This window comes from Anolis sagrei, chromosome 4 (assembly GCF_037176765.1).
Source record: "Anolis sagrei isolate rAnoSag1 chromosome 4, rAnoSag1.mat, whole genome shotgun sequence".
In the NCBI taxonomy this organism is placed as follows: domain Eukaryota; kingdom Metazoa; phylum Chordata; class Lepidosauria; order Squamata; family Dactyloidae; genus Anolis; species Anolis sagrei.
Window position 1 is genome coordinate 15,637,126 of NC_090024.1, and position 25,127 is coordinate 15,662,252.

Here is a 25,127-nt window from a genome sequence, read left to right on the forward strand (position 1 = left end):
CAAATTAGAATAACATGCTCTTTTTTTGTTTTCTTTTTGTTTTCTTTTCTTTTCCCCTCCTTCATATGGTTTACCAAGAAATTATTTCAGGCTCCGAACCCTCATATATAGCAGAGGCCACAAAACCACAGTGCTGATTGACCACCTTGCGCTAATCAGCAATTACACGAAGCTATTTTTCTTTTCCTTTTGTTTTACAAAACCCTAAAACGAATATTCCCTTGGCAGCTCAGGCATGAACTAGGTGATATTTTAAAGTTTGAAGATGATTTGAGACAGGGCCACCTTCTGATATTTGGAAGTTGCACTTTTGAGCAGTTACTGTTGATTGCAGAGCAAGCAAATTGCATCTGATGAAATAATTCAATGAAAACTTTATGTTATCAATATCTTTTTCTCAGTTTCAATGGTATTTTCATTATACAATACATTTCTCTAAATACACTAGCCTTATCTCAACACAATAAGGCACACATAATCCTATTTTTTTCCTGTGGATTCTTAATTGTACTTTACCCTCCAACAGACTACACCTATAATAGAGTGTTGAAAGACTTATCATACATTGTGAGTTATTTGGAGATCACACAAATTTAAATTTCCATGTATTTTTGAGGCACATTTGTGTCATACTCTGCCTCAAGCAAAATGAGGAGAACTCTTTAGAGCAGGCAAAGAATTTTCAAAATATATGGCGTATAGATGTGCCGCAGTGGCGCAATGGGTTAAACTCTTGTACTGCTGAACTGCTGAACTGCTGACCTGAAGTTTGGCAGTTCAAATCTGCGAGATAGGGTGAGTTCCCACTGTTAGCCCAGCTCAAGTCAACCTAACAGTTCAAAATCATGCCAATGTGAGTAGATAAATAGGTACTGCTTTGGCGGGAAAGGCATAAGATGCTCCAAACAGCCATGCCAATCACATGACCTTACTTACTTACTTAGGCGATCCCTCGTTGGCTGAGTAGGATAGTCTTCCAGGATCAGAATTCTTGTGAGTCTGTAGGTAGCAGTGGAGCCCTATTCTTGATCTGCATCTTCTTCCGCAGTGGGAGGGTTTCCAGGTGGAAGGCGGTCTCGGTCAGGGTTGGCTTGATGCGCCTTCCTCTTGGCACATTTCTCTCTTTCACCCTCCATTCATGCCTCTTCAAATTCTGCAGCACTGCTGGTCACAGCTGACCTCCAGCTGGAGTGCTCAAGGGCCAGGGCTTCCCAGTTCTCAGTGTCTATGCCAGAGTTTTTAAGGTTGGCTTTGAGCCCATCTTTGAATCTCTTTTCCAGTCTACCAACATTCTTTTTTCCATTCTTGAGTTCAGAGTAGAGCAACTGCTTTGGGAGACGGTGGTCGGGCATCCGGACAACGTGGCCGGTCCAGCGGAGTTGATGGCAGAGGACCATCGCTTCAATGCTGGTGGTCTTTGCTTCTTCCAGCATGCTGACATTTGGCCATGCCAGTCACATGACCAGGAGGTGACAATGCAGGTTGCTCGGCTTGGAAATGGCGAGCAGCACCTTCCCTAGAGTCAGAGATGAGCACTGCCTCCAAAAGCCAGAAATGAAAGGAGAAGCCCCTGCCTTTGTTTGTGTTTGTGTGTCTCATTGTATTGTAACAAGGCACTGAATGTTTGCCAGTCTCTGTTTACACTATAATCCATTCTGAGTTTCCATGGGGAAAGGGCAGAATATAAATAAAGTGATATTATTATTATTAGCTTCCATAGCTATGAAGCATACTGGATGAACATGGACAAAAGATCTTCGCTCTGCCTCCGTCCCATCCAGGCAAAATGAAGAGCTGCTATATATGTTCAAGGACTTGCTTAGAGGACAGGGTTAATATTTTCCCATCCCTATTTCCATCAAGAAAATCAGAAATTTTAGCTAAAGGGTCTATCACCAGATCAAAGGGAAGTGGGATTATTTCTTCTCTCTTACCTAAAGAGATAGGATGAGGAACATTCAATCTAGACTCCCTGCCAGCAGGTAAATGATGAGCAGAGGTTGAGTACTGCTGGAAACTAAATAAATAACATTCTCTGGAACAGAGCTACCTAGTCCTGAGTCTCCAGTTTTCACTGCCCATCTTCAAGAAGGAGTTAAGGCTGCAAATTCTCCAGTTTTGGTGGACTCATAGTTGGTCAAAAGGAAAGGTCTGTCTTCCTAACTTCAATTCAGCCAGTGGAACAGTAGCTTGGTACAACTTTGCAAAGTTTTGCAAGGAATGATGTGTACTCCAGTTTAGTAATATGAGCAATAATTGTGCTTGTATATTGGGCTAGAGACAATAAATAGTACCGAGATAGCGAGACTGGTAACCTGAAACCTGTTTGTGAAATATTCATTTCAAGCTACAGATAAGCCATTCTGGAAATATTTAGGCCAGTCACAAACAAAGGTTGACTTATTTTGCTGCTATAAATCTTATCCCAGGAGTTGGGTCCCAGACCTGAGAAAATCTATATAAATAAAAATGTAATGTTCGTTTGTGGGATTAACAGAACTCAAAAACCACTGGACGAATTGACACCAAATTTGGACACAAGACACCCAACAACCCAATGTATGTCCTTCACTCAAAAATTGATTTTTGTCATTTGGGAGTTGTAGTTGCTGGGATTTATAGTTCACCTACAATCAAAGAGCATTCTGAACCCCACCAACATTGGAATTGAACCAAACTTGGCACACATTTCTCCCATGACCAACAGAAAATACTGGAAGGGTTTGGTGGGCAGTGTCCTTTGGTTTTGGAGTTGTAGTTCACCTACATCCAGAGATCACTGTGGACTCAAACAATAATGGATCTGGACCAAACTCTACACAAATACTCAATATGCCCAAATGTGAACACTGGTGGAGTTTGGGGAAAATAGAATCTTGACATTTGGGAGTTGTAGTTGCTGGGATTTATAGTTCACCTACAATCAAAGAGCATTCTGAACCCCACCAACATTGGAATTGAACCAAACTTGGCACACATTTCTCCCATGACCAACAGAAAATACTGGAAGGGTTTAGTGGGCAGTGTCCTTTGGTTTTGGAGTTGTAGTTCACCTACATCCAGAGATCGCTGTGGGCTCAAACAATAATGGATCTGGACCAAACTCTACACAAATACTCAATATGCCCAAATGTGAACACTGATGGAGTTTGGGGAAAATAGAATCTTGACATTTGGGAGTTGTAGTTGCTGGGATTTATAGTTCCCCTACAATCACAGAGCATTTTGAACCCCAGCAACCATAGAATTGGGCCAAACCCCCTACACAGAACCCCCATGTGGGCCACAGCAACGCGTGGCAGGGGACGGCTAGTAAGGTATAAAAATTTAATAATAATAATAATAATAGGTGAAATGTGGTCACCATAGTTGTTGTTGCCAAAAGAACGATACACTATGCACTCAACATTTCTTCTAGTGTTAACTCTAGCTTAATATAAAGTTGATGTTTATATAGGTTGAGTATCCCTTATCCTAAATACTCCAAAAGCCAAAATTGTCCACATGGGTGGCTGAAATAGTGCCACCTTTGCTTTCTGATGTTTCAATGCACACAAATGATTTCATGCATAAAATGTGTATAAATTCCTTTCAACTAGTTATAAAAGGTGTATATTAAACATAAACTAATGTTGTGTTCAGACTTGGGTACCATTTAAAAGTTACCTCATTTACAAGTTCCCCTGACACTAAGTCTAGTTGTGTCCAACTCTGGGGGTTGGTGCTAATCTCCATTTCTAAGTTGAAGAGCCGGTATTGTCCGTAGACACCTCCAAGGTCATGTGACTGGCATGACTGCATGGAGCGCTGTTACCTTCTTGCCGGAGTGGTACCTATTGATCTACTCACATTTGCATGTTTTCGAACTGCTAGGTTGGCAGAAGCTAGGGCTAACAGCAGGAGCTCACCCTGCTCCATGGATTTGAACCACTGACCTTTTGGTCAGCAAGTTCAGCAGCTCAGGGGTTTAACCCACTGCACTACCGAGACACCATACCTCATTTTGTGTGCGCTAATATTCCAAAAATCGGGGAAAAAATCTGAAATTCAAAAAGATATATGGTCTCAAGAATTTCAAATAAGGAATACTTAAACGTGTATTTGCATTTTCTTCCTAGTTACTCATCAATCTCTAGAGAACCTCAGCACATATTTAACTATTAGGACATTTATGATATTGTTAACTTATTTACTAAAAACAGAGCAATTAACTTAACAATATCATCTTGGATATGGAGTGTGGAATTTGTAACATGTCCATTTTGGACTCTCCGTTTTCGAAACCGCTAGAAAGAAAGAAAAATAAGTGCAAAAAGAGAATAGAAGCCAACGTCCGGTTCACCGGATACAAGTTGGTTTCTTATCAAAGACCCATATGGTGATCTCTCCATAAATAAACCTACAAACCACATGCAAGAGCAGCCAAAGAAAATGAAAGAAATACTCTTAAACTACAGGTCACACCATATGGGGGTTTCCGCATAACCACTCAAGACTCCTTAGGAGCTTATAATAATCCTATCTGGGTTTGCCAGGATCACAGCCTATAAATTAATGTTGCTCTAAGTTTCATATATATTTTCAAGAGGTCTTCTACCCAGTTTCTGTCCTCTTCTATATGCATTACACATGCATGCACCAAAAAGAGTGAATTGCAGTGCTCTCTGGACCATCCTCCAAAAAATCGGGTGCCCTAACAAATTTGTGTACATCCTGCGGCTCCTCCATGATGACATGATGGCAACAGTCTTGGACAGCAATGGCTCCCAAAGTGACCCATTTAAGGTGGAATCAGGTGTCAAACAGGGATGTGTTATTGCCCCAACCTTATTTTCCATCTTCACTGCTATAATACTTCATCTTGTTGACGGGAAGCTTCCCACCGGAGTGGAAATCATCTATCAGACAGATGGCAAGCTCTTCAACCTCAGCACACCGAAAGCCAAAACCAAGGTCACAACAGCATCTGTTATAGAACTCCAATATGCTGATGACAATGTCATCTGTGCACCTTCAGAAAAAGATCTACAAGCCACTCTAAACACCTTCGCAGAAGCAAACGAGAAGCTGGGCCTCCCACTGAACATTGAGAAAACCAAAGTGCTCTTCCAGCAGTCACCAGCTAATCCCTCTCCAATGCCAGAAACACAGCTAAATGGTGTAACATTATAAAATGTTGGCCATTTCCGCTACCTTGGCAACCACCTCTCCACAAAAGTCAACATTGACACTGAAATACAACACTGCCTGAACTCTGTGAGTGCAGCATTCTTCTGAATGAAGCAGAGAGTGTGTGAGGACCGGGACATCCATAGGGATGCCAAGATGCTTGTTTATAAAGCCATTGTTCTCCCAACCCTGCTATGCGCCTGCAAAACGCGGCTGTCTACAGACATCATATGCAACTCTTGGAACGATTCCTGCAAATCTCTTGGGAAGACAGGCAGACAAATGTCAGTGTGCTGGAAGAAGCAATGACCACCAGCATTGAAGTGATTCTCCGAATGCCCGATCACTGTCTCCCAAAGCAGTTAACTCTACTCCCAAAGCAGTTAACTGCTGGAATGTTGGTGGACAGGAAAAGAGATTTAAAGGTGGGCTCAAAGCCAACCTCAAAAACTTTGGGATAGACACTGAGAACTGGAAAGCCCTAGCCCTTGAGTGCTCTCACTGGAGGTCAGCTGTGACCAGCAGTGCTGTACAATTTGAAGAGGTATGAATGGAAGGAGATAGGAAGAAATGTGCCAAGAGGAAGGCACATCAAGCCAAACCTGACCGGGACAGCCTTCCATTTGGAAACCGACGTCCTCACTGCAGAAGAACATGCGGATCAAGAATAGGGTTCCACAGACACCTACAAACCCACTGCCAAGACACCACATGTGGAAGACAATCATCCTCAAGCTACAAGGGATTGCCTAAGTAAGTAAGCACCAAAAAGAGTAGTTTACCTTTTTGAACTTAAAATCCCAGAATCCTCCAGCCAATGAACACAATCAGTGACAACATTGACTGAGAGGATAAGAGGGGGATGATTCTGGAAATTGTAGTTCAAAAAAGTAATATTTCCAAACTCTAATAATAAAAAGGTAAGTCCCTGAATGCTGAAACATTTTCTCAGTGATGAATGGCAGTTTGTACAGCATCGGTAGGTATGGCTTTGAATATTCTCCAGGTTTTAGTGAATGGTCTAAAGGAGATGTCGAGGGTGTTGGCATTTGATATATTTAAACATATGGTGCTCCAGCTATTGTATGATAGAAAATCCCAGCATGCCTCATCATGGATAATGTTTATCAGGCCTGATGGGAATTGAATTCCAACAAAATGGAGAGGACCATTCCCGTCTCTGCTACATACAAGCAGCAAATTCATTGTCTACGTGTAGATGCTTATGTTGCTAAAATGGCACCACCCATGTACTAAGAATTACGATCTCAGCATGCTTAAGAGAATCCATATTTGCAGAAGCATTTTAAAAAAAAACCAATTTAAAACATGAGAAAGCAGGGAATACATTCCAAAATAGCTCACTGAGGCCTGAGTGAGTTTAGTATAGCCCACATTATTGTTTTCCCTGATGACTCACGTCTTCTCATGATATGTCCAGTTAGTCATCTTGACTTCTAAAGAGAATTCAGGTTTGAGTTATTCTTGGACCCACTTGACCCATTTATCTTTTTGGCAGTCCATGGTATGTGTAGGATTCTCCTCCTCTACCAAATTTCAGTGTCTTCCTATCAGCTTTATGAGAAAATGTCTCTTACATTGCCTTCCTTCCTTTCATTACACTCTAAGCTCACAGACAGACAGGAGTTGAGCATCCAGAAGAGCACAAATGATTTTCTTACCGAGTGGCATTTTCCAAAGCTCTGGAGAACGAGGCGTATTCAGTGGAGGAGTGCTGCAGGGAATAAAACCAAGTGGCTGCATCTTGTACAGTGGGGTCGGCATCTTCTCCACCCAAAGAGTTCTGGAGAGCCTGGTAGAAGGCTGTTTTGCTGTCGCCACGACCTTGACTCTCTTCAAATCGCTAGTTTGGAGGAAAAATGGATCGTTATCTGCCAAGATCCCAAATACTGTGTGAGACCTATTGAGATCAACCTATCACAAGCTTTGCATTTTCAAAAAAAGTTGTGAACAAAGGGAGAAACTGGAGCATTTGAAAAGCAACTGGAAAAGTGGGACATCAGAAGAACTGGGACTGTTCAGATCCAGATGGCTGGTATTGAGCCTAAAGCTTATCAGTCCCCCTTTGGGGGTAGAGAAGGGTGGGGTACAAATATTTGAAATAAATAAATAATAAATAATAATATCACAGTTGACTGGAGAGTAATAATGAGTTTGAGTGAGGCTGTTCCAATACAGATCTGTCCTCTTGATACACTTTCTCTCGTCCTATAGTAAATTGTCATAGGGAGGAGGGAGCAAGCTTGTTTTCTGCTTCCCTGGAGACTAGGACGCAGAACAATGGCTTCAAACTACAAGAAAGGAGATTCCATCTGAACATGAGGAAGAACTTCCTGACTGTTAGAGTCATTCAGCAGTGGAACTCTCTGCCCTGGAGTGTGGTGGAGGCTCCTTCTTTGGAAGCTTTTGAACAGAGGCTGGATGGCCATCTGTCAGGGGTGACTGTTTCTTGGCAGGGGGTTGCACTGGATGGCCCATGAGGTCTCTTCCAACTCTATGATTCTATGAATGTTAACCCCACTGCTTATCCCTTTTGAGTTTTCCGCTCAGACACACATTACTCCATTTACTTATCTCACCCAGGGTTTTATCAATTTTAGCCTGCGCATTTGGCCCACTCACTCTATTTTTATCCTTCCATCATTTCAATTGTGTTTGCTTATTGTATACTTGTTACTGTTTGCATTTTATTTGATGTTATTTACTTGTTTGTTATATTTTACTTTGCTGTATCGTAACTCTTGGGCTTAGCCTCATGTTAGCCACCCTGAGTCCCCTTTGGGGAGATGGTGGCAGGGTATAAATAAAGATTATTACTATTATTATTATTATTATTATTATTATTATTATTATTATTATTAGAAACACAACAAGATGAGTCCACAGCAGACAAGATCACTCTGCTGGCTGTTGTATTGAAGCACAAGTTGGACACTTCCCAAGTGTCTAGGACTGTGTGATGTATCAGTGAATAATGCGTGCAGATCCCAGTAAGGTGGCCTTTTGCAGCTGGCAGATAGTAATTTTGTCAGTGCCGATTGTGTTTAAGTGCAGGCCAAGGTCTTTAGGCACTGCACCCAGTGTGCCAATCACCACTGGGACCACCTTGGCTGGCTTGTGCCAGAGTCTTTGTAGTTCAATATTTAAATCCTCATATCATATCAGCTATTATTATTATTATTATTATTATTATTATTATTATTATTCTGACACAAAAACACAGTATGTCACAGCAAATGAGATCTATATGCTGGATTTTGTATCACAAAATCACAAGTTGAACATTTCCCAAGCGTCTAGGACTGTGTGATATATTTTTGAATGATGTGTGCAGATCCAAATCAGGTGGCCTTTTGCAGTTGACAGATCATGATTTTGTCAATGTTTATTGTTTCCAAATGCTGGCTGAGATCTTTTGGCACGGCACTCAGTGTGCCAGTGACCACTGGGACCACCTGTACTGGTTTATGCCAGAGCCTTTGCAGTTCGATTTTGAGGTCCTGATAACGGCTGAGTTTTTCACCACCACCACCACCATCACTCTCATCATCATCATCATCATCATCATCATCATCATCATCATCATCATGGCAGTAGTTCCCAACCTTTGGGCCTCCAGGTGTTTCGGACTTCAACTCCCAGAAATCCCAGCCATCTTACCAGCTGTTAGGATTTGTGGGAGTTGAAGTCAAAACCACCTGGAGGCCCAAAGGTTGGGAACCACCGCTTTAGGGATTGCAAAATAGTAATAAGATCTGTTGGGGGAAAGTTCTGAGAGTGCCTTGGACTGCGAGAAGATCCAACCAGTCCATCCTCCAGGAAATAAAACCCGACTGCTCACTGGTGGGAAGGATACTAGAGACAAAGTTGAAGTACTTTGTCCACATCACGAGGAGACATCAAAGCCTAGAGAAGACAATTATGCTGGGGAAAGTGGAAGGCAAAAGGAAGAGGGGCCGACCAAGGGCAAGATGGATGGATGGCATCCTTGAAGTGACCGGACTGACCTTGAAGGAGCTGGGGGTGGTGACGGCCGACAGGGAGCTCTGGCGTGGGCTGGTCCATGAGGTCACGAAGAGTCGGAGACGACTGAATGAATGAACAACAACAATAAGATCAGATCAAGCTCTTTAGGAGCCATACGTAGTGTATGGATCATGGACCAGTCAGAAATCCAGGCAGCAGCAATTACGGTTGTCAAGCATCCTCTCCAATTCTCAACAAAGCCAAGAGTTTTTGGGAGGGCTTTCTCATTCTTCTTTTTAAAAAACAAGTCATTTCAGGTGAAATGTCTTTAAAAACAGAAGGTAAGGAACATTTATTGCAATTGATCGGTTTCTCCTAACCCCACATTGGATGGAATTATTTCCTGAAAAACTGGTAAATTGAGCATTCCCTCTGCATTGCTTTGTTGGCGGCAGACGTGTTATTCACTCAGAGAGCTGCTCTGAATCATCTCTCTCCAAGTAATTCCTGAGAAACTGACATCTAATAATAATCCGCATTTATTTCTTATCATTGGCTTGATTTGTGCAAAACTGATACTTCTGTTCCGTACTCGTGGGCATCTTGTTCTAGATCTCAACATTTGGCAGATTGACATGGTAGCTGTGCTTTGAATGGACTGCTTTAAATAGCAGATTGGATCTTGCATGGTGAAATGCTTTTTCACATAGTTTTCACACACAAAAAAAGGAAAGGCATCAAAAGAGATGCCAAAAGAGGAAATTAAGTGGCATGACGCTGCATTATATATAGATAAAAATTCAGACTTTCTTTTAAATAAAAATATAAATAGAGCTAGGAAAATGTATTGTCGAAGGCTTTCATGGCTGGAATTACTGGGTTGTAAGTTTTCAGGCTCTATGGCCATGTTCCAGAAACATGCTCTCTGGAACATGGCTTCTGGAACATGGCCATACAGCCCAAAGAACTAGGAAATATTATTTTAAGAACTTTAAAGAGGAGATGGAATGAATGTTTGAGACAATCGAGAGACACCAAGCTCCATCAATGGAGTAAATTCATCCTAGTTAATAAAATCTACTTTTTTTTAACACAACTCCAGCATATGTAGCAAGCACTGCCAATGCTGGCCAAGGGATTCTGATAGCTGTAGGCCCAAAAAAGGAATTTTTCAAGCTCTCAATACAAAATCTATTTAACTATAGTTTGCTCTACACAGATGAATAGTTCATGGACAACCTTGAAGATTCTACTCGCTCTACTTAGTTATTGATCATGCAACCAAAACTTGAACTGGACAGCTCTTCCAAGATAAGAGACCTTCTAATAGAGTGGTTCTCAACCTGTGGGTCCCTGGATGTTTTGGCCTACGACTCCCAGAAATCCCAACCAGTTTATCAGCAGTTAGGGTTTCTGGGAGTTGAAGACCAAAACACATGGGGACCCAAAGCTTGAGAACCACTGTTCTAATAGAAGACAGCTCTCTGTAGCCCCATCTATACTTCCATATAATCCAGTTTCTGAATCCAGATTATCTGCTTTGAACTGGATGTGCTGGTACATCTGTACCAGGAGCTCCAACTTTATTTTCTTTCTATTAAGTGTTTGCATGCATTCCAAAGTTTCAAGGATTTTGCAACAAGGTAGTTTCCTTTGGTTTGCAGTCATAGGGCAAGTCATAGGACAAACTTATCATTGTTAAGTTTGGATCTGCCCCTTCTCCCAGGGAGATGAGAAGGGAAGAAGGGGCCATTTTTAGTTAGTCTTAGTGAGGAAAGCTAAGTTAGAGGACGTGGACAAGCTTCACCTGCAGAAAAGCTTCATTTCTCAAGACATTCCGGGGGGAAATTTCCAAAGCTCTGGCTGGGAACTTGCAGCCTCTCAGCCTTACAGCATCTGAGGGAAATAACCCTAAAGTCTTAAAGAAATTCCAGAGGGAAAACAGCTTTACAGACCCAAAGAACTCCAGCTGGAGAATCTACAAGCTTTGTCTGGTAGGTTTACTCGGTACCAAGACGCAGTTTGGAATCGGTAGTAGATCCCACACCAACAAAACTTAGGTAACAGACAGCCTGGGAGAGGTTAAAAAAGGGTTTTCCTCTCAAAGTATAAGAGCAATTAATGAAGACAGTTGCCTGTCCCTTGTGGACAAGATTAAGGAAGCCACCAGTTGATTTAAAGCCTTGAAGCATTTGTTTCACTCATTGAAGATTTGAGAAATATCTGTTTAATTTGTTCAATAATAAAGGACTTTGTTTAACCTTTCAAGCCATCTAAAGACCATTTCTTCAGGAAAATCCTTGAGGGCCTCTTTCGTGGTGCCCTGGCTTCCCGCTGGGCACAAGGTGCACATGCTATTTTGAAGACAATTATTACAGGCCCAGTGCATGACAGAATACTGGATTATATGGCAGGGTGGATGCATATAATCCAGTTCAAAGCAGATAACCTGCATTCAGAAACTGGATTATATGGCAGTGTAGATCCAGCCTGTGAAGTAGGGCAGGTGGACATAAAAACTATCCTCACCCAAAGAAAACTATGTAAGTTAAGGAGAAGGCTGGGCTAAAAACCTGTTCCCCATTTTCTACTTTTCCTCATAAATGGAATGCATGGAGAATTGTTTAAGGACAACTTGTTTCCTCATCTGCTGTAAATGAGAAGGAGGTCTTCTTCTGGACAGGTTATTTTTAGAGCAGTAGTGGGAAGTATGAAGTTCTCCAGATGTTGCTTGACACAGCCCTGGCCAGCACAAACAATGGAGGGGAATGCTGGATGGAATGTACAGCCTTAAAACATCTGGAGGGACAGATGATTCCCACCCATTTTGGAGGTGCTACACGTGGTTTGGAGAGAAGCTTAAGTATATTTCCACAATGCAAGCAAGGAAGCAAAGCAGAAAAGAGAGGAAGGAATTATAACAGAGCCAATGTGATGTAGTGATTTGAGTGTTGGACTATGACTTTGAGAGCGAGGGTTCAAATGCGTACATGGCCCAATGGGTAAATCACACACTCTCAGGGGAAGTCAAGGGAAAACATCTTCTGAATACATCTTGCCAAGAAAACTCTGTCATAGGTTTGTCATAGTGTCGTCATAGGTCTGAAATACCTTGAGAGCACCCAACAAATTTGTCGCCTGGTCTGCCAGGAGTCACAACGAAATCTTGGACAAAGAACAAAACTATATGGGGGTATTGTCTGTGCATATGTGTAACATTGTTGATTTTTTAAGGAAGATATTTTCTTTGTGGACATTTTGGCATAGGAACCTGAATGCTTGCATAACAATATACACATGACTGTCTGGAAATTGTGTTCTTATGTACACATCCACAATTCTAATTTGGAAAAAAAAGTCATTTGTATGTCATCACGCAAAGTCTCTTGAATTATTTCAGAATGTGCAAATAAGCAGATAAGAATGATGCAAAATTCTCACCCCTACATTATTCTTTCCAGTCGAATGTAAAGAAGGCTATTTTTGGGTTGCTGTGAGTTTTCTGGGCTGGATGGCTGTGTTCCAGAAGCATTCTCCTCTGACGTTTCACCTGCATCTTTGGCAAGCATCCTGAGAGGTTGTGAGGTCTGTTGAAACTAGGTAAGTGAGGTTTGTATATCTGTGGAATGCCCAGGGCGGGAGAGAGAACTCTTGCCTGTTTGAGGCAGGTGTGAATGTTGCAACTGGCCACCTTGATTAGCATTTAATGGCCTTGCAGCTTCAAAGGCTGGCTTCTTCCTGCCTGGGAAAATCTCTTGTTGGGAGGTGTTAGCCACTCTTGATTGTTTCCGAGTGTTGTTCTCACCCCAGGGGTGAGAAAGGCACTATATAAATACTGTACATAAATAAATAAATTCTTTATTTACTGCCCTGATTTTAGAGTTTTTTTAATATTGCTGAGGATGCTGCCATAGATGTGGGTGAAACGTCAGAAGAGAATGCTTCTGAAACATGGCTATACAGCCAAGAAAACCCACAGCAACCCAGTGATTCGGCCACGAAAGCCTCCAACAAGGTGGATATTCTTTCATTCCCTAACAATATAGCTTGGAATTTCATAGCCTCCACTGACTGATCCCTGCAGAAATACATTTGAAATACACATAAGTACACAGAAATACACATAAGTAATTTTCTACTGTTCATAGTTTGCTGGAAGGAGCTGGAGGATGTTAAAAGAGTTGGTTGCTGGTGCAATTTCAGAGCCACCAGCAGACATTCTTTATTTGTCTGCTGCTTCAAAAGCAGACAGGCACATGTGGTAAAATTGGTGCTAATTAACAACAGGTCAGCACAAAGTCCCTAACAATAATCCGAGACTGGAAGAATGAAAGAACAAGTATTATCAACCAAGACTCTTAGACAAAAATGAATGGGAGCCAGTCTTGGTGAAGAGGTGACACACAACTGTCTGGCTGCTGAATGCTTTAGTACATTCACAGACATTTTGTCTCACGTTATCTTAATTTAAACAAGGTGGTTTCCTCCTCAGTACTCACACAAATCATTAGTTTTTAAACTTGGTGCCATATAAATAATCAGTCTTCTACTTTGTGAGCCTCAGACAACATGGCCAATAGTTGATTCTGAGAGTTTTAGACCAGCAACATTTGGGGCTGATGGTAGAGAAACGACACTATGGTTCTCCTTGTGATATTTTCTGATGTTGCATCTACACCGTTGAATTAATGCAGTCCGACACCATTTCAACATGATGGAATCATGGAATTGTGGTTTCACAAGGTCTTTAGCTTTCTCTATTGAAATGTGCGCTTAGAGAAGACAATTATGCTGGGAAAAGTGGAAGGTAAAAGGAAGAGGGGTCGACCAAGGGCAAGATGGATGGATGGCATCCTTAAAGTGACTGGACTGACCTTGAAGGAGCTGGGGGTGGTGACAGCTGACAGGGAGCTCTGGCGTGGGCTGGTCCATGAGGTCACGAAGAGTCGGAAGCAACTGAATGAATGAACAACAACAAACTGAAATGTGCTGATGCTTCAACAAGCTACAAATCCCAGGATTCTATAGCATTGTGTCATGGTAGCTAAGGTGATGACAAACTGCAATCATTCTCCAGTGTCGATGCACCCTATGTGTAAGTGCAGATCTGGGATCCTAGAACCCAGAAGGGATTGTGTTCAAATTGTTTGCCTGAAACTCTGTACCAGCCTTTTCCTACTTTGAGGAATGCTTAAAATAATTTCCAGATCTCATTGAATCCCTGAGTAAAAAGCATTATATCTATATGGACTGAGTCCAAAATGATGGTATATGCCATGAAATGTGTGTAATTATCCTTTTGGAACAAAGTTAGGAAAGATTTTTGGGGTCTATGTGTTTCAAAATGCCCTGCTGACTAGCCAATATTGGGAAAGTTAGTCCAAGAAACAATATGCCCCATACCATTATCTTCCTTTCATTATGTTGGAGTTCAGCCTGTGATTGTGTTTCAGGTTCAGAGAGCTTTGGATATGGGAAGTGATGCCAATGAATTTCAAGATGGCAATGGTTTGGTCAATGATACTGATGCAGAGAAGGACCAGGAGACCCCTGTGCAAACTGTAGTTTCCCATGAGAATGTCCCTGAAGGGTGTGGGGATGATGGTGTACTCCCTGAATTATTACCAAAGAGTTCCCAGGATTTGGGGCTTGAAAACAATTGGGCACCTGGCCCAGCTGGAAAAAATTAATGAGCAAATAGATAGGAGGCAGGAGATTAGTCAAAACAATGGCTTCCGGTTCCGGTATGAATGGCTTCCGGTTCCGGTATGGCGGCTGGCAGCAAGAAATGCTGCGCTCCTTAGCCAAATTCTAATCCTGAGGAATCCTGAGCCTCCCCCTCGCCTGCCACCCCAAACTAAGGAGAGAGAGGACCCCCAATCCTCAGGCTCTCGATAGAGGGGTGAAGAGCCGGGAAAGAACCAGGGAGGCCTAGAGGAGGCGGAGGAAAGGCGGAAGAGGAGAAGAAAAACGCCCGCCGCCATTTCATCGCGGCTGCTCTACCTCTTCGCCGACTGGCTGCTGGCTGGGCCCTGCCGCTTTGCCGCTTTGCCGCTTTGCCGCTTTGCCGCTGCGCCGCTTTGCCATAAGACCTCAAGCCTGGCGGGCTGGGCTAGCTGGCCGGACCATCACCGCGGCTGCGGGGGGCCTCCGCCGCCATTGCCCTTTGTTTGGGCCGCCGCCAGACTGATCCGCCGTTGCTAAGCTGGACCGCCGCCGCTGCCGCCGCCGAGTAGGGCCGAGGAGGCCAAGGAGGAAGCCGAGGAGGCCAAGCCATCGCCGCTCCTTCTGCCGAGGCCAAGCCATCGCCGCTCCTTCTGCCGACCGCCATTGCCATTGCAGGGAGGCCGGGCGCTGAGGGCAGACGTCGCTCCTCCGGGCCTCCGCGGCTGTGGCCACCACCATCATCCGCCGCGCCGCCAGGACGGGCTCCCCGGCTCCCGGCGAGGAAGCGGTTGGTCCCGTTGGCGGCCTGAAGTGCTGCTCGGGCCCGCCTTGCTGTTGCCGCTGCTGTTGCTGCAGCTGAGGAGTGAACTGGGGAGCCCGGACCCTCAGCTGCGGCAACTGCGGAGAGAGCTGAGGAGAGAGCTGAGGAGGGAGACACGCCACGACTGCCTCTCCCCTTGGGAGGAAGATCCAGCGCCGAGTCCCTGGAGGCTCGTAAGCTTGCCGCTTGAGCCGCAGCCGCTCTGCCAAGCCATCGCTGCGGAGGCCCGCCTCCATCGCCGGGCCGTTGCCGCCGGGGTTGCCGCCGCCACTCTTTCCATCAGGCCGTGGCTGCCGCCTCCACTGGGCCGCAGCGGAGCTCCTCTACTGGTGAGTCATCGCCGCTGAGGCATGCCTCCACCGTCGCCGCCATTTTTCACCAGGCCGCATCCACCATCTCCGCTGGGCCGCTGTGGAGCTGCGGAGCTGCGGCCTCCTCTGTCGATGAGTCATCGCCCCTGGGATTAAACCAACGCAGTCCTCCGCAGGGCTAAACTAAGGCCGGGCCGCCACCGCTGTCACCGCCGGGGGATCACCACCACCACCGCCCCACTAGGCCGCAGACGTTGCAAGTAGGACCACGCCTTCCATCAGGCCGGACCACTGCCGCGGCCTCTATCATCACCAGCTTGTAGCTGGACTGCGGACTGCGGGGGGTCTGGCTGTCCCTGTACGGTCCCCAGAGCAGACACCCTGTGTTGACCTTTTTGTATAGATCTGATATTGTGTTGGCCTCTCCTGTGCAGTTCTTGTGTAACCTTTCGCGCAGACCGTTGTGTAGACCGTTATGCCAGCCCTTGTAGACCTTAGGCTGGCCTCTCTGTGTTAGTACAGAGTGTGTGGTTCTGTAGCCGACCAACTGTATGGCCCTTGCCGAGTACCATCTCCGGAAGCCCCCATCCGCTTCATTCCAACTGTCTTGAGACTCCATCTGGGTCATAATAGCATTGAGTTAATTGACCATCATCTCAGCCCCATAGGAGGGTGATTATATACCATCAGCTGTACATTCCTGGGCCTATATCGGCTGAATATGTGATATTAACACGAGATATAGCACCTTATATAAGAGAAGCACTTTAAGACGCCTGCCTGTGCCGCCAACTGCACTAGCACTTTCGCCCCTTCCTTTTCCCTCTGTGCCGCACTTTAGTACTGCACCTTAGCTATTGCACTTTAGCTACTGTAGCGATGGCACTTTAGATCTAGCTCTTTTTGTGCACTTTATTAACTACCCTAGTGGTGTGGCCAGAACATCCAACACTGCCTTGTATCGTTGTTATCCATGTGGTTCCCCATCCCCCTCTGTGTGCTATCTTTGTTACTATTGTATAGTGTGAGGGACGGGGTGGTGGTGGGTTGAACCCTATAAATAAATATGAGGTGGGGAGGGGGGTAGTGAGGAAGAGAGGAGACTGGCAAAGACCGGTAAGTCAAGCAACGAGAAAAGCAGAAAGCAAGATCTTGGCGTTAGTCTGCGGCATGGAGGGGGGGAGGTGTTCCACGAGCCGAGGGGCCCCCATAGAGGTCGTGGTGGGAAGGAGGAGATGCGGGAAGAGGAGACCTCGAATTCGGCCTAATTCGGACCGCCTATCCATATTAACAACCCCCAACCGGTCTCCTAAGGTAAATTGGTGTAACCAGGTGAGCGGGCCCTCTGGTTTGAAGGTGGTGTTGTTGAACGCCAGATCTGTCAACGGTAAAACGACCTGGATCCAGGATTTAATCCTGGAGGAGCGGGCAGATCTGGCGTGCATCACGGAGACCTGGTTGGATGAAGCTGGGGGCGTAAACCTCTCCCAGCTTTGTCCTCCAGGCTTCTCCGTGCAACACCAACCAAGAGCCGGAGGACGGGGAGGCGGAGTCGCAGTGGTCTATAGAGATTCCATCCATCTGACCAGGAGTCCCATCCCGCAGACCACAAATTTCGAATGCGTCCACCTGAGGGTGGGTGACCGGGACAGAATAGGGATTCTTGTAGTGTACCGTCCACCTCGCTGCACTACAATCTCCCTGCCTGAGCTAGCGGGGGTGGTCTCGAGCCTGGTGGTGGAGTCCCAACGGCTCCTTGTGCTGGGGGACTTCAACATCCATGCCGAGGCGACCCTCACAGGAGCGGCTCAGGACTTCATGTCTGCCATGGCAACCATGGGGCTGTCCCAACAAATAACTGGCCCCACCCACTGTGCTGGACACACATTGGACTTGGTTTTCTGCCAGGGATGGGAGCAAGGTGGCGGTGTGGAGGAGTTGACCATCTCTCCGTTGCCATGGACCGACCACTTCCTGATCAGATTTAGGCTCACTGCGCCCCCTAACCTCCGCAAGGGTGGAGGACCCATTAAGATGGTCCGCCCCAGGAGGCTTATGGATCCGAACGGATTCCTGACGGCTCTTGGGGATTTTCCCGCCACCTCGGTAGGTGACCATGTCGAGGCCTTGGTCGCTCTCTGGAATGGGGAGATGACCAGGGCAATTGACAGGATCGCTCCGGAACGTCCCCTCTCAAGTAACCGAGCTAAACCAGCTCCTTGGTTCACTGAGGAGCTGGCAGCGATGAAGCGAAGGAAGAGGGAACTAGAGAGCGTGTGGCGCTCGGACCCAAGCGAGCCAAATCGAGCACGGTTTGTGTCCTTTTTAAGGGCATATGCCGCGGCAATAAAAGCCGCAAAGAAAACTTTCTTTGCGGCTACTATTGCGTCTGCAAAAAACCGTCCGGCGGAGTTGTTTCGGATTGTCAGAGGTCTTTTAACTCCCCCTACCTTAGGTGGGAGCCCTGATAACTCGGACACGCGCTGTGAAGCATTTGCTCGGTTCTTTGCAGACAAAGTCGCTTTGATCCGTTCTGGACTGGACGCCACATTAAATGCAGTCTCTGTGGATGTGACACAAGCACCTGCTTGTCCTATTTTGATGGATTCTTTTCAGTTTGTGAAACCCGAGGATGTGGACAAGATACTTGGAGGAATGAGGCCTACCACGTCCATCCTAGACCCCTGCCCATCCTGGCTTCTGAAAGAGGCCAGAGGGGGATTGGCTGAGTGGGTAATGGTGGTGGTTAATGCCTCCCTCCGGGAAGGCACGATTCCAGCGAGCCTAAAACAGGCTATTATAAAGCCGCTGTTGAAGAAACCATCACTGGACCCCACTAAATTTGACAACTTTCGGCCTGTTTCCAATCTTCCCTTCTTGGGCAAAGTCATGGAAAGCGTGGTGGCCTCACAACTCCAGGTATTCTTGAGAGACACGGATTATCTGGACCCGTCACAGTCTGGCTTCAGACCGGGACATGGTACCGAGACGGTCTTGGTCGCCTTAGTGGATGATCTCCGCCGGGAGCTAGACAGGGGGAGTGTGTCCCTGTTGGTGCTTCTGGACCTCTCAGCGGCCTTCGATACCGTCGACCACGGTATTCTTCTGGGACGCCTTGCAGAGATGGGTCTTGGGGGCACCGCTTTGCGGTGGCTCCAGTCATTTCTGGAGGGTCGTACCCAGAAGGTGTTATTGGGGGACTCCTGTTCAACACCACAGCCTTTGACCTGTGGTGTTCCTCAGGGCTCCATACTGTCCCCCATGCTGTTTAACATCTACATGAAGCCGCTGGGTGAGATCATCCGGAGTTTCGGGGTGCGGTGTCACCTGTACGCAGATGACGTCCAACTCTGTCACTCCTTCCCACCTGCTACTAAGGAGGCTGTCGAAGTCCTGAACCGGTGCCTGGCCGCTGTGACGGTCTGGATGAGGGCGAACAAACTGAAATTAAATCCAGACAAGACAGAGGTACTCCTGGTCAGTCGCAAGGCCGAACAGGGTATAGGGTTACAGCCTGTGCTGGACGGGGTCGCACTCCCCTTGAAGGTGCAGGTTCGCAGCTTGGGTGTGACCCTGGACTCATCGCTGAGCCTGGATCCCCAGGTTTCAGCGGTGACCAGGGGAGCATTTGCACAGCTTCGGCTCGTGCGCCAGCTGCGCCCGTATCTTGGGAAGTCTGACTTGGCCACGGTGGTACATGCTTTGGTCACATCCCGCCTCGACTACTGCAACGCTCTCTACGTGGGGCTGCCCTTGAAGACGGCCCGGAAGCTCCAGCTAGTCCAGCGCGCGGCAGCCATGTTGTTAACCGGAGCGGGACGCAGGGAGCACACAACGCCCTTGCTGTCCCAGCTCCACTGGCTGCCGATTAGCTTCCGGGCCCAATTCAAGGTGCTGGTGCTAACCTACAAAGCCCTAAACGGTTCCGGCCCAAAATACCTTGAGTACCGCATCTCGGCCTACGAGCCCACGAGGACCTTGAGATCTTCCGGGGAGGCCCTTCTCTCGGTCCCGCCTGCCTCACGGGCACGCTTGGCGGGGACTAGAGAGCGGGCCTTCTCGGTGGTGGCCCCCCGGCTGTGGAACTCCCTCCCTGCTGAAATTAGACAGGCGCCCTCCCTCTTGGCCTTCCGCAAGGGCCTGAAAACCTGGCTCTTCGAAAAAGCCTTCAATTAAGTGCTATGTTTTGGAATGACCACCGGAATGGACTATGACGATGAGATTGATTATGACTCAAACAAGACGAAGCGGATTTTTAGTTTAAGTAGCTGTGTGTTAGTAAGATGTGTGTCATGGCCCTGATATTACTGTAACTGTTGTCTTTATGTTCTATGTTCTGTACACCGCCACGAGTCGCCTCCGGGCTGAGAGTGGCGGTTAACAAATGCAAATAATAAATAAATAAATAAATAAAACAGGCAGACCGAACAGTGGCTTTGGCGATCTGCCAGAATCCGACAGAAAAAGATAAAGGAATCTCAATTAAAGCAAAACCAATTTCTGAGTGCTGGGGATAGCTTAACGAGGGGATAAAAGTTCGATGTATGGGAAATATAGTCAAATGAAGCATTGTTTGGAAACAAGGGAAGTTCTCGTTCTTGTTCATGGAAGCTGTAGAGATGTGTTTATTATAAAGTGTTATTTATAATGTGTTTAAAACTGTATTTGTGGTTTACATTTGTTGCCATGGCCTAGCTGTGAGGGATAGGTTGCCATGGTGACAAGACAAGGCAGCAGAGGAGGTGGGCGGAGCTAAAGGAGTAAAAGGTTTGAAAGTGACAGTTAAGCTCCAGTCAGGAGGATGAGACCCTGAGAGGAAGAACAGAGTCAAGAAAGGACTCTGGGAAAGTAGTTTTAGTCCGGTGGATGAGACCCGGGGAAGAGGATTAGAGCCAGTTAGGGCTCTGGGTTGTGAAGCTGTGAGAATTCAGTTAGTTCTTAGGATTTGTGAATATTTCTTCAGCAAGAGAGCTGAAGGTGATACCTTGTTAGATTGCTTAGGTTAGAAGAATCTAACAGAAGGGGTTTTAAGGATCGCCATTAAGGAAAGACTGGTGATCAGTGGTTTGATCCGAGTATAGGACAAACAGTGTGGAATATTCACAATAGGGAGCTCTGAAGTAATAAAAGCACTTCACTAAAGAAGGAGTTTATAGAATTGTAACATCAGAAGCTTGAATGTATCTCAAACCAGCCATTTTGTAACATCAAGCCTTGTGCCAAGTTCAAATTCTCAAAACTGCAACAATTACGTTCTGTTAACAATAAAACTTGTTCTCTTTATATTTCAAACCTGTCTCCTCCATTGCTTTTATGCTTGGTGCATTCCACACTACCAACGTCACCTCACAACACAACTAAGGATAAACAGAGACATAAACCTGTCTCTAAACATATTGGTGGCAGCTTAATTGATATCTAAAAGAAGGTTCCTTACAAATATTGTTGGCATCAAAGAAAATTAGTACTTCCTCACATTCAGTAGAAATAGTACTTCTTTACATAATTCGGTGCCAGCAGCTGGGAGGCTTCCTTACAGAAGCATTCTTGTCTAAGTATTTCTTGCTTCATGATTTGGATTCTTGGATTGTATGAATACCTAGTCATGCCTTGGATTAATGTTTCCTAGTTTGCTGAATTATATTAGAGAAGTGCGGACTTTGTTTTTATGGACTTTGTTGAACTTTACCCTGGACTATTTTTGCTCCTGCTTATCTTCTTACCTAATTGGATTCATCTATTTCTTTAAAGTGCTTTTTACTTGCTGCTTTTTAACTATCTTCAATAAAAAGGTTGTTTTCCAATCAACAGTGTGGTGTTTACAGTCAGAGGGTTTTTCCTGTCCTGGAGTGCAACACATTAGGTAATTTGATTTAGCCATGCTTCCTGCATGTCTTTGCTAGCTGACACCAATCATGTGGGCAAGAAACCATGCAGGAAAAGCATATGGTTTCTCCCTGGTGTTAAGTTCTGTGTCAATAGAAGAAAGATTAATTATTTTATATTATTTACCCTATTTATATTTCGCCTTTCTCCACCCCAAAGGGGACTCAAGGCGGCTTACAACAGAGGCAATTGTTCAGTGCCTTAAAACACATACAAATTAAGTAAAAAATGCATATTAGATATTTAAAAACATTACATTCCATATTAAAATCACGCCATCCAAGATGCAGTCTCTCTCTTCTCATTCACCATCATGACTATGGTTTGCATTAAAGCTCCAACTTTCTACACACCTTAATTGCCTTGGCTCGACTGATCAGGCCATCTTGTTGAGAACTTCCAATGAGCAGATCTATCTTCAAAGGTTGAGGGCATTGCAGAGCTACTGCAAGAGACTCTCGGAGGAAGGATCCATCCACTATTGGGCTCCAGTACTGGAAAGGTCCACTTATAGCTAGAAGCTGCAATGGGAACCAAGAGACAATCAATGCTGGAAAGAAACCATCTATGACAGGGGTTCTCAACGTGTGGGTCCCCAGATGTTTTGGCCTTCAACTCCCAAAAATTATATAATAATATATTTATTTTTGCACCCCACCTCCATCTCCCCAAAAGGCCTTGGGATGGCTTACATGGGGACAAGCCTGATCAACATGGTTAAAATATAACACAGCAAAAATAATAAAAACAACTTCATAAACAGTCTAAAACAACCACACATAACACAATATGAAACAATCTTCAAACAAGCCACTACTAGTCTAAGTGGTAAACAGTTTCTGAGCTCAGACCCCTCCAAATCATTTGCAAGGACAGAACTGATGGATAAAGTGCTGGAACCACATGCCAAAGTTAGGGAATGAAGAGCAATGAAGAAGAGCACTATATCTCTGGTAAGAGCACAGTGGTAATGTACAAGGACTAGGTTTTAAATCATAGCTGGGGGCCAAAATTACCTAGGGAACTGTCTAATCAAAGCACTGTGGAACATTCATGTTTTTAGATCTTTAAGGAAGGTGGACAGGGTGGATGCCAGTCTAATCTCCCTGGGGAGAGAGTTCCAGAGCCAGGGGGCCACCACCAAGAAGGCCCTCTCTCTTGTCCCCACCAACCATGCTTGTGATGGGGGTGGGAGCAAGAGGAGAGCTTCCCAGAAGATGTTAAAGATAATGCAGGTTTGTAGAAATCTTAACAGTTGGTAAACTGGCTGGGATTTTTGGGAATTTTAGGCCAAAACACCTGGGGACCCACAGGCTGAGAACCACTGTTCTATGCAGTGGTGACCTATGGAAGAAAGCAGAAAATGGTAAGGAGCCACTGATTCTAAAAAAAAATGCTTTCAAATAACAGAGGGGAGAGCTCCAATGGCATTTCTGAAGGACAGATAATCTAGGAAACAGTTTTTATAGCCTTGTGCTTGTACACTGGTGGCCAATTTTGTATATTCCAGCCACCACTATCCATTAGGGTTCCTATTGGCCATTCTCTGTTACTTGTTTTGACAGCAATTACTCAAATCTACACTTGCAGGAGAAATCTGAGTTGTAGTTCCATACTTAACTGTGCTAACCCCTGGCATATGCTCACCGTAATCATTAAATAAAATGAACAATAAACAGCAGGATTATTGTTAGGTTCTATTATGGTCCAAGATAACAAACATATTCTTTTAATGCATTCCAGTGGCCTCTGGAAAGCCCACCTATTTGAGCACTGCCACCAAAATCATGAAAGAGACCCACCCTTGTTTGTGCATCATTGAGAGCTTTGGCAGGCAACCGGCGGAGGCAGGATACGGTTTCTTCGGGGCTGTCTGAAGGGCAGCCAAGTTCGCGAGCCAAAACAGCAGCCTGTGCCCCTGCTTTCTTCTCATTGATCGTTGACACCGGAGAGAAGGCAGATCCTCCCTAAAATGGGGGAAAACAGATACCCAAATCAAGTATTATATGGATCCATATGCTTACCTCCAGGAAAAAAAAAACAAATATTGAAAACTTGAAAGAACAACATGTTATGCATAGTGCTCTAGCATAGGATATAATTAACATAGGTAAAGGTTGTCCCCTGACATTAAGTCCAGTCATGTCTGACTCTGGGGTGTGGTGTTCATCTCCATTTCTAAGCCGAAGAGCTGGCGTTGTCCTAGACACCTCCAAGGTCATGTGGCCAGCATGACTGCATGGAATGCCATTACCTTCCCACCGGAGCGGTACCTATTGATCTACTCACATTGCATGTTTTCGAACTGCTAGGTTGGCAGAAGCTAGAGCTGACAGCGGAAGCTCACGCCGCTCCCCGGAATCGAACCTGTGACCTTTCGGTCAACAAGCTCAGCAGCTCAGCGCTTTAACCCACTGCGCCACCGGGGGCTCATAATTAACATAGGCTGTGAATATATTACACACACATCTTGCACTGGTCGCACCTTGACACCATGGATCTACCCTTGGAATCCTAGGATTTGTAGTTTACTCAAAAACTGAGAATTCCCTACTAGAGAGTTCCAGTGCACCGCAACTGCTGGGTGGCTAGAAGTGCTATCATTTAGAGCAGTGGGTCCCTAGGTGTTTTGGCCTACAACTCCCAGAAATCCCAGCCAGTTTACAAGCTGTTAGGATTTCTGGGAGTTGAAGGCCAAAACATCTGGGGACCCACAGGCTGAGAACCACTGCTTTAGAGGAGTGTCTTATAGGAGTAGTTCTCAAGCTAAGGATGCATCTACATTGTAGAATTAATGCAGTTTGATACTACAAGTATCATAGCTCAATGCTATGAAATCATGGGAGCTGTAATTTTAACAAAATCTCTGACAAAACTGCAAATCCCAGGATTCCTAGTGTTGATCCACCACATTCTGATTCTCCATGTATTCTGAATTTCAACTCAGAGAAGTCCTGGCCAATATGTCTTTACTCTTCTTGGCCAAAATTACAAATCTCAGGATTCCATAGCATAGCACTTTGATCCTTTATGTATTCTGCATTCAACTTTATGAGAAATCTTAACCAATATAGTCAATGCTCATGAATTATGGGAACTGAAGTCCCAAACACATGGAGGACCAGGATTTGAGAACCACTTCTATGGAAGATGTTTTCAGCTAGACTGAAAGGAATGGCTCTGCAATCCATCTCAATTTGTTTTAAATACAATGGGAGGTAACCAGATAATATCTGACCTAGAATAGTCAAGGAATATTAGCAAAACCCTGGTTTCGCTAATGAGTC

The 25,127-nt window shown here is 45.3% G+C and overlaps 1 protein-coding gene across 1 annotated transcript in view; it reads right to left on the reverse strand.

Moving 5' to 3' along the window:
- The window catches only part of TG (thyroglobulin), a 197,148-nt gene that overhangs the window by 11,693 nt on the left and 160,328 nt on the right, over positions 1-25,127 (reverse strand). Inside the window, exons 42-44 of the mRNA XM_067467011.1 lie at positions 23,643-23,807; positions 22,194-22,361; positions 6,852-7,033 (exon numbers count right to left, since the gene is read on the reverse strand). Of these exons, the coding sequence (XP_067323112.1) occupies positions 6,852-7,033; positions 22,194-22,361; positions 23,643-23,807 (515 nt within the window). The remainder of the gene's footprint in view (positions 1-6,851; positions 7,034-22,193; positions 22,362-23,642; positions 23,808-25,127) is intronic.